The sequence below is a fragment of the Cynoglossus semilaevis genome, chromosome Z (assembly GCF_000523025.1).
Source record: "Cynoglossus semilaevis isolate Cse_v1.0 chromosome Z, Cse_v1.0, whole genome shotgun sequence".
NCBI lineage: Eukaryota > Metazoa > Chordata > Actinopteri > Pleuronectiformes > Cynoglossidae > Cynoglossus > Cynoglossus semilaevis.
The window spans coordinates 4,527,217-4,537,289 of record NC_024328.1 but is presented as its reverse complement, the minus strand read 5'-3'; the positions used below and the strand labels follow the sequence as shown (position 1 = coordinate 4,537,289).

The window sequence follows — 10,073 nt, the reverse complement described above, 5'->3', positions numbered from 1 at the left end:
ACACAGATACACACACACCTTTCCCAAATCTTCATCGTATGACTCATCAACTTTATCCCTCTGTTACAACTCTGTACATCACCCTTCTTATAAATTGGCACCAGAACACTTTTCCTGTCATGTTTGTCTGTTTCCGTGTTTTCCTGTGTTCTTTGTGGGGTAATCTGATGGGACCACACTCACCTGTTGGCAATTAGCTTCACTTGTGTCACCTGCTGTTCTTCATAACATTTCTCTTTCCTGAGTTCCCACCACTTGATCTTCTGCTCTGTCTTCACTCTCTTCCTTTTTTCACCTCCATTTTGCACACTACCATCCGATGTTGTTTGGCTACACTCTCGCCTGCCACCACCTTACAGTCTCTAATCTCCCTCAGATTACCTCTTCTACATAGAATATAATCTATCTGTGTGGACCTGCCTCCACTCTTGTGCGTCACCCTGTGTTCTTCTTTCCTTTGGAAATAGGTGTTTAGCCATTTCCATTCTCTTCGCTAAATCTACCACTGCCTGTCCTTCCAAGTTTCTCTCCCTCACACCAACCCTACCTATCACTTCCTCATCTCCTCTGTTCCCTTCCCCTACATGACCATTAAAGTCTGCTCCAATCACCACTCTCTCTCTCCTGGGGATACCCTCTATCATCCAATCCAGCTCCTTCCAGAACTTCTCATTTTCTTCTAACTCACAGCCCACCTGTGGGGCTTAACCACTAACAACATTTATCATCACTCGTTCTATTTCTACCTTCACACACATCAACCTGTCTGACTCTCGTTTCTCCTCCACCACATTTCTTACATGTTCTTCCTTTAGGATCACCCCTACTCCATTTCTCTTCCCATCTGAACCATGATGAAACAGTTTGTAGTCTCCTCCAATGTTTCTAGCCTTGCTGCCCTTCCACCTGGTCTCCTGCACACACTAAATGTCTACTCTTCTTCTCTCCATCACATCAGCTAGTTCTCTACTTTTCCCTGTCATTGTACCTACATTCAGAGTTCCAAACTTCAGACCAACACTTCTATTCTTCCTCTTTTCTCTTTTTGTCCAAATCAATTGTCCTCCTCTTCTGTCTTCGACCAGCAGTAGTCCAATTTCCACCAGTTTTTTTACAACCAAAGAAAAAAACGCGTCAGGGTGAGTGGTCTTTTCTTTGGTTGTGAGAAACCGTGTCAGAGTGAGCAGTCTTTTCTTTGGTCTCGAGAAATTGCGTCCGAGTGAGTGCTCTTTCAGTTAGTTCCAGCTAGGCTGTTTTTTCCGTTGCAAGCTCAGACAAACACATACAAATTAAACAGACTACTGAGATAACATTGTTGGAGTTTTTTGACACTTTTGCCTCGGAGAATATTTATCTGTAAGTATTACGTTTTCTGACAATACACTCTGCTAGATTTCAACAGATGCTAACTTTTTTAAGTTTGTTAATTGATATATGCTAATTGAATCGTACTTATGCAATCCCTTACTTGTACAATGTTTAAGTAAATTGTGTTTCTATCTCTGTATAATTTTCAGTTTTAAAGATTGAGTTGGGAAATAGAAGATTTCATTAAAGGACAAGAAAAGTCAAGCCTTGTGGTTTTTTGAAGGATTCTATCCATTATCTGACTGTCTAGCTTTGCATAAGCACACGCATTGCGAGGGCAGTACAGTAAAAAGATAAGACACGGTGGGCTCAAGCATTTAAACTCAAAAAGCAGCAATCATGAGTCTACGCTCAGGGAAAAAATATCTTAAAGAAAAGGCTAGTGAAGAATAACAAACAGGTTGTAGATCAGGCAACCAAGAAGAAGGTGACTCATCAAGCACATGATGCTAGGTCCCAGTCACCTAGAGCATCCACTAGAAACTCATCGGTAGCGTCTTTCGCTATAAAAGCCTCACTAAAGCGAGGGCTGCGAGGGCTGAAGTAGCCTTCGCTGAACGAGAGGCTGAGATGATGACGCAGAAAGCTAGCTTCGAAGCTGATCTTCATCTTCTCCAGTGTCAGAGAGCTGCTGCTGCAGCTGAAGCTGAGGCTACAGCCTTTCAGGAGGTTGAGATTGAAAGCGGGGAGCGTAGCCAGCCTCCAGATGTGGAAGAAGAGCCCTTGAGTACAATCCGCCCTACTAGTGAGTACATCCTACAATACTATGACATCTTCAAACAGGAAACACTGGATGAGCCTAGAGTTTCTCATGACATTCAAAGGAACACACAGCAAGTTTACAAAGATAGGAAAAAAGAGCCAACAAGTAATATAGGTCTGAGTAATACCTACCGCCATGGTATTCATCACACTGCTAACCGTGAAAGCGTGTACGTACCTGAGCCTAAAGGTGCACAAGACTTTGCAAAATATCTCATCAGGAGAGAATTGGTGAGTGCTGGTCTTCTGCAATTTGACGACAAACAAAAAAATTATAGGGTGTGGAAAGCCTCATTTCTAAGTTCTACAAATGACTTGAATCTGTCAGCCAGGGAAGAACTAGACCTGTTAACCAAATGGCTGGGAACTGAATCGTTGGAACAGGCAAAGAGAATTCGTACAGTGCACGTCCTCAATCCCAGTGCAGGCACTGCCATGGTTTGGCAATGTCACGAAGAGTGTTATGGGACTCCTGAGGTCATCGAAGATGCACTGTTAAAAAAGAATGAAAAGCTGACCAATAGAGATACTGTAAAGCGGAGAGAGCTAAGTGACATTCTCCTTGAACTGGAGTGTGCTAAGCAAGATGGTGCACCACCAGGGCTCTCATATTTGGATACAGGTCGAGGGGTGAAACAGATAGAGGAGAAGCTCCCTTATAACCTACAAGAGAGATGGATTCTCTGATCTTCTCAAGGTTTGTCGAACAACAGGCAAAGATAAAAAAATGATCCAAGCTTCACTATAACCCCGAATAATAGCCACGTCTCTTTTTGGTTGTACATAAAACTGACATACCTGTAAATTCATCAGGCATTCAAGCCAACACTGCTCTGAAGAAACAGCCCTTCACTGACTGTGGCCATCTACTGCATGAGACGGGCATCGCAAAAAGGTGAACAAGACCATGGTTTGGTTGCCAGACAGTTTGTTGAGAGGAAGTTTTACGTTGACGATGGTCTCGCCTCAGTTGCCACGCCTGAAGAGGCAATAGACCTTCTCACACGAACCAGAGAAATGTTGGCGGAATCCAACCTGCGACTGCACAAATTGGCATCAAACAGTAGACAGGTGATGGAAGCATTTCCAGGGGAGGACCGTGCCAAAGATCTGACAAATCTGGACCTTGGGGTGGATCCCGTCCCTCTTCAGAGGAGTCTGGGCCTGTCCTGGAATTTAGAAACAGACAGCTTTACTTACCTGGTGTCCTGTAAAGAAAAGCCATACACTCGACGAGGTGTGTTGTCAACAATCAACAGTTTGTTAGACCCCTTGGGCTTTGTAGCTCCTATAACGGTGCAAGAAAAAAAACTTCTCCAGGAATGGTCATCTGAAAACAGCGAGTGGTATGCTCCTCTCCTTCCACAAAAGGAGGCAGAATGAAACTCATGGAGAGACTCTTTGAAGACCCTGGAAGACTTGCATATAAAGAGGTGCTACATACCGGTTTTGCTGTTTTCAACACAGACGAAAGAACTGTGTATCTTCTCAGATGCTTCCACAATAGCTATAGGAGCAGTGGCCTACCTGAGAGTTGCAGACACAGAGGGACAATATCATGTTGGATTTGTCATTTGGAAGTCAAAACTGGCTCCTCGCCCTGCTCACACCATACTGCATCTGGAGCTCTGTGCAGCTGTGCTGGCTGTTGAGCTATATGAACTGATCAGTGATGAGATGGACATCAAGATAGACACTGTAAGGTTCTTCACTGACAGTAAGATCATTCTTCAAAACTGGCTCCTCGCCCTGCTCACACCATACCGCGTCTGGAGCTCTGCGCAGCTGTGCTGGCTGTTGAGCTATATGAACTGATTAGTGAAGAGATGGACATCAAGATAGACACTGTAAGGTTCTTCACTGACAGTGGCTATATTCATAACTCTACAAGAAGGTTTTACCTCTATGTCTCCAATCGGGTAACTCGGATCAGGCGATCTACAGACGTCCGTCTCGGATATCTTTGCCCTGATTGAGCCTGAAGCTGATGATGAGATTCGTCCGGAAGTTACTACTCTGGCAACCAAAGCATCAGAGTTTCAGATTGGCTCCAAACAGTTCGATTGATGTTCAAGCTGGAGAACACTCACTCACACTATAGCCAGGCTCATTCATGTTGCGGCATCCTTCAAAGGAAAGTCAGACATTGAAAGTAAAGGTTGGAAGTGTTTTGGAGAAACACCCAGCATAAGTGAGCTTTCAAATGCCAAAGCTGTGATCATCCGCTCTGTGCAGTTCAGCTTCTTAAAGGAAGAATTCAAATGTCTTGAAGGCAAACAGACCTTGCCCAAGCAGAGACCTTGTCCAATTGTGGATGAAGATGGTCTGCTTCGTGTCGGAGGTCGTCTTTCTTGTGCTGACCTGTCAAAAGAAGAAAGACACACTGATCATTACAAAAACCCATCACATTGCTACACTACTTGTGAGACACCTTCACGAACAAGTAGCTCATCAAGGGCAACACATTACAGAAGGAGCTGTCAGATCAGGACTCAAGGACTCAAGGTTCTTTATTGTCATTGCAACACATGTTAGACATGAACAAAATTAGTTTCCCCGGTGAAGTGACAGAGGGTAATAGTTCGGTGTAGTGCAAGAGAGAAAGAGAAAGAGAAAGAGCATAAGTGAAAGACAAGAACAACGACAGAACAAGAACAACAGCCCTGGTCAGGGCAACAAGAGCAACGAATGTGGGGACAGTAGTTGTGAGGCCATGAGCAGGCCCACATATTTCATGTTGTGTGGTGGTTGTGGGGGGAAGGGGGTATTTAGCAGAGTCAATGTGGGGGGACAGCGGGGTTACAGGGGTCCACCGGAGTTCAGCAGTCTCACAACTTCAAGGAAGAAGCTGTTCCTCAGTCTGGTGGTCCTGCTTTTGATGCTCCATAGCCGTCTTCCTGATGGGAGGCGGGCAAACAGAGCATTTGCGGGGTGGATGGGGTCCTTCATGATGCAGGAGGCCCGTTTCCTGCATCTGGTTGTGTAGATATCGTGCATCTGATGGTGTAGATATCAGTTGGATACTGGATAATTGGAAGCAAGTATCTGGTGTCTTCTGTCATTCACAAGTGTGTTACTTGCTGCAGACTGCGAGGGAGGTTGGAGGACCAGAAGATGGCTGATCTACCTGCTGACCGACTTACACCTGAGCCTCCATTCACTACTGTCGGCCTTGATGTCTTTGGGCCGTGGTATCATGACACATCGGGAGGATGTGTAGACAGCAAACGCTGGGCTGTGTTGTTTACGTGCATGTCAACCAGATCAGTGCATATTGAGCTGTCAACAGACAGCTTTATCAACGCTCTCCGTGGTCCAGCCAAACTTCTGCGGTTTGACAGAGGGATCAATTTTGTGGGAGCTTGTAAGGAGTTGAATATAAACACAGTTAAGAATTACCTCCAGGAGAAAGGCTGCTCCTGGATGTTTAATCCCCCTCATGCTTCCCACATGGGTGGCTCCTGGGAAAGGCTCATCGGAGTTGCCAGGCACATCCTGGATGCAATGTTTCTTCAGGCAGGACCAACACGTTTCACACATGAAGTCCTAAGCACTTTCATGGCAAAAGTCATCGCAATCATGAATGCAAGACCTCTTGTAAACATATCCACTGACCCAGATATGCCTATGGTGCTCACTCCAGCGATGCTCCTTACTCAAAAGATGAGTGCAGTTTCATCCCCATGTGGAAACTTTGGCAAGGCACAGTTGTATGGGAAGCAGTGGAAACAAACAAAAGTGCAGTGCTACAAAGCCGCAGGAAGTGGACAAAAGACAAGCCAAATGTCAACGAAGGAGATGTTGTCTTACTGAAAGACAGCCAAGCCCACAGAAATGAATGGCCAATGGGACTCGTTGTTAAGGCTTTGCTTAAGCAGCGACAACAGAGTCCGCAAAGTAGAGGTGCGGATCGTGAAGGATGGGACAGCTAAGGTGTTCTTAAGGCCAGTCTCAGAGATCGTAGTTCTTCTTTCAGAGATTTAATGTGTATTGTTTATAGAAGACATGCCCCTTTAATGTGTGTATATCTGCAGTGATATAATGTAATTACACCAAGCGGTGAGTGTTCTGCCTTTAAGGGTTAAAAAGTTAAAATGTTAAAGTTAAAGTTCATACATTAATCATTGAACACGTTTAAAGCGGCTATATTCTTTGGTTGTGAAAAACCGCGTCAGAGTGAGTGGTCTTTTCTTTGGTCTCGAGAAATTGCATCCGAGTGAGTGCTCTTTCAGTTAGTTCCAGCTATTCTGTTTTTTCCGTTGCAAGCTCAGACAAACACATTCAGATTAAACAGACTACTGAGATAACATTGTTAGAGTTTTCTGACACTTTTGCCTCTGAGAATATTTATCTGTAAGTATTACGTTTTCTGACAATATACTAGTCAGTTTTCAACAGATGCTTAACATTTGTTAATTGATAGATGCGCCCCCTTTGGCCCAGAGGCTATGTCTCTGTCATTGGTGTTCACCTCCTGGGCAAGTTTGAATCCCGGTTAGGGCAGTCGGTACCTTCCAGTGAACTCACCACCCGCAGGGGGGTTGGTACGGTGCAATGTGATTTGGGTGGCGACTGCTGCCCCCGCGACCCGGTAATGGATAAGTGGATGAAAATGGATGGATGGATGGAATTGATATATGCTAATTGAATCGTACTTATGCAATCCCTTACTTGTATAATGTTTAAGTAAATTGTGTTTCTATCTCTGTATAATTTTCAGTTTTAAGGATTGAGTTTTGAAATAGAAGATTTCATTAAAGGACAAGAAAAGTCAAGCCTTGTGGTTTTTTGAAGGATTCTATCCTTATTATCTGACTGTCTGGCATAAGCACACGCATTGCGAGGGCAGTACAACCCTGTAGGTCAACAGCACTGTTTTACACCAGATGCCCTTCCTGACACAACCCTCACCTAGTGTACCCTAGTGGCTGGTTTATATATATATATAGACACACTATTAGAGTATTATTATTATTATTAATAATAATAATAATAATAATAATAATAATAATAATAATAATAATAATAATAATAATAATAATAATAATAATAATAATAATAATAATAATAATAATAATAATAATAATAATAATAATAATAATAATAATAATAATAATAATAATAATAATAATAATAATAATAATAATAATAATTCTTATAGACTTCACAGACATAATCACAAACAAATCTCTACTAATTCAGTTTTTTGGACAATATTAAATTGGATTTGAAAGGATAGAAATAAGTTCCAGGAATAAATAGAGAGACTGACTTCGGCCACAACCCCTAAGAATAAGCTGATTTCATTAGTTTCTTTTCTGAGATGGAAGTGCTCAGATTTTTCCACCTCAGCTCACAGTCTTGCAGCCTTTATGATGACAGCAGTTAGAGCTCCCCCGGTGTGATCAGGCTCTCTCACTCTCTTGATTTTTGTTGAGCTCGTAAGGAGAGGAGTGACTTTTTTCCGTTCACTCATGGAGTCTCCTCCGCCCCTCTGTACTTTTCTCACACACCACCACCATCACCCTCACCCCACACACCTCTCTTCAACCCCAGCTGTGGTAATGGGAGGCGAGAATGTGATGACGGGACACTTTACCGGTGATTGTGTTCAAGGACATGTCACGCTGTCACTGACAACACTAAATCTTGATCAAAGTGTCTGACCACAGTCAGTGTGTGTGTGTGTGTATGTGTGTGTGTGAGAGAGAGAGAGAGAGAGAGAGAGTTGTGTTTGTCTGTCTGCACCAAGTTTAAAACTAAGAAAAATACACTGAATGTGTCTGACAGTGTTTTTTCTACGTTTTCATGATAGGATTTTTCAAGAGTTAGATTTTCTAAAATATTTATTGAAAATTGTACTATAAAAGCAAAAAGTAACTAAAGTAATGCAATGTAGTTTAATAAAAACAAAAATGTTTATTGTCAGAACAATTTTCCCAGAAAAGACTGAAAGGTGGAGACAAATTTAACAAAAATCTTCAAACTTTAACCAAAGAGTAGCTAAAGAGGAACAAGAAAAGTGAAGAGTAGGTGAAGGATTATTAACAGTTCATGCAGAAAATAACTTTAACCTGTGAGATCCAATCCATAAAACCAAACAAGACTTAATAAATACTTAACTCGGTAGGACATTTGACACTGTCACTAGAACACAAGGGCCTGTCAATCAGTCTCATGCTGTTATCTTTTCAGCTGCGTGGGGGTTTTATATGAAATAAAACAGCCGTGTGCAACTTGTGCGACACAAGTCTCAAAAGAGGTGGCAGCGTCGCTAGATGTTCCAAAAACAAACCTTATCAAACATCTGCAGACAAATCACAGAGAGGAGTGTAGTGTCTGAGGTCTGGGCTGTAGTCAGTGTGATGTATTTCATTTCTACTGCAATTATATACTCTTTTTTGTGAACTTTTTACATACAATTTCATTTTTTTACATTTTAATTGATGCTGTTGAGTCTGTTTGACCAATTAAAAATGCTTAAAAATATACAAGTTTAAACAAAAAGCAGCAGCAGTTTTTTTCAAAGCAGGATTCAGTATTAATAACAAGTAAACAAGAGAGGAGAAATGAAGATATCAGATATTGTTTCTGTATCTCCAGCTCATCTAGCCCTTATTCAAATACCAAAAAGAAATTACATTACCCAGTTACAAAGCTAGCTAACAAACTGATCTTAAGCTTAGATATTAATCATTAACTGGAACAGACTGGAACGGATTCCGGTTCTGTCTGTGTGGTTTCAGAATTGAATTAGGCACCAGTTGTGGTGCTACTCATTCTGATTATTTTTACTTTATACTGTATATTCCCTTACTTGAAACAGGCTGGATTGAGTATTAGAGTATTATTAGAGTATTAGAAGCTATGATAAATAAATGCTAAGAAAATTATAGCTGAGATATGGAATGCTTTTAGCTGAGGTTTTGGACTATTACCGGACTATTAACAAATTACTGGAACAATAGCCTCATCGTCCTTATATTTACCATATTTTCTGGACTATAAGTCGCTCCACAGTATCAGTCACATCAGTGCCCTCTGGTGTCTGCCAGTGTGAAAATAACAAACATATACATTTTCAGTACAGGAGTAGAAGATACTGTTACACAAGCCTAGGAAAAGGAGAGGAGTAACTTCTTCAAAAACCCCTTCAAGCACGCAAGACAGCTTCTAGAGGACAAGAGCAGCGGGAAGCTGGGGATCACAAAATCAGAGCTGGAGGATCACTTCCCACTACAGGGAGCAATACAGCGACCCAGCAAGATCAACTCCGCTGGGATCTCCTGGTTATGTTCCTCACCCAGCCCCCCCATCTTTCCCATTCAATGCTGCTCTCCCTAAGCTCAAAGAGGTCACAGTTGTCCAGAAAGCAAGAGCAGCCTCAGCCCCAGGCCCCAATGGGATACCTTACAAACTGTACAAGTATTGCCCAAGGGTCCAGAAACGTTTGTGGAACCTCATGAGGGTGGTTTGGAAGAACCATGTCATCCCCTCAGAGTGTGGCAAAGGGCAGTCACAGTTTTTATTTCAAAGGAGGCAATATCCACCATAATCAGTCAGTTCAGGAGCATCACGCTCCTGAATGTCAAAGGAAAGATCTTTTTCTCCGTACTGGCCAAGAGGCTGACCCCTAACCCAGCTGCCAGAAAGCAGGTGTACCAGGATTTCCAGGGTGTGTGGAACACTCTGCAGTCATCTGGGAGCAGATTCAGAGAGCAAAAGGCAAAAAAGGTGACATGAATGTGGTATGGTTGGACCTTGCCAACGAATATGGATCCGTCCCCCATCAACTCATCGATTATGCCCTGGACTTCTTCTATATCCCTGGCCCTATCAGAATCTTAGTAGCCAAATACTTTGAAGACCTCAAGATGTGCTGCACCCACCAGGACTACACTACAGGATGGCAGCAGCTGGAGGTAGGTATAGCCATGGGATGC

General features: G+C 42.7%; 1 protein-coding gene across 1 annotated transcript; it reads left to right on the top strand.

The window, feature by feature from the left end:
* The first annotated feature begins 4,734 nt into the window (after positions 1-4,734).
* LOC112486514 (uncharacterized) lies at positions 4,735-5,962 on the top strand. Its single transcript, XM_025053474.1, has one exon. It carries the CDS (start codon positions 5,245-5,247, stop codon positions 5,941-5,943), a length of 699 nt encoding a protein of 232 aa, XP_024909242.1. The 5' UTR covers positions 4,735-5,244; the 3' UTR covers positions 5,944-5,962.
* Positions 5,963-10,073: the final 4,111 nt, after the last annotated feature.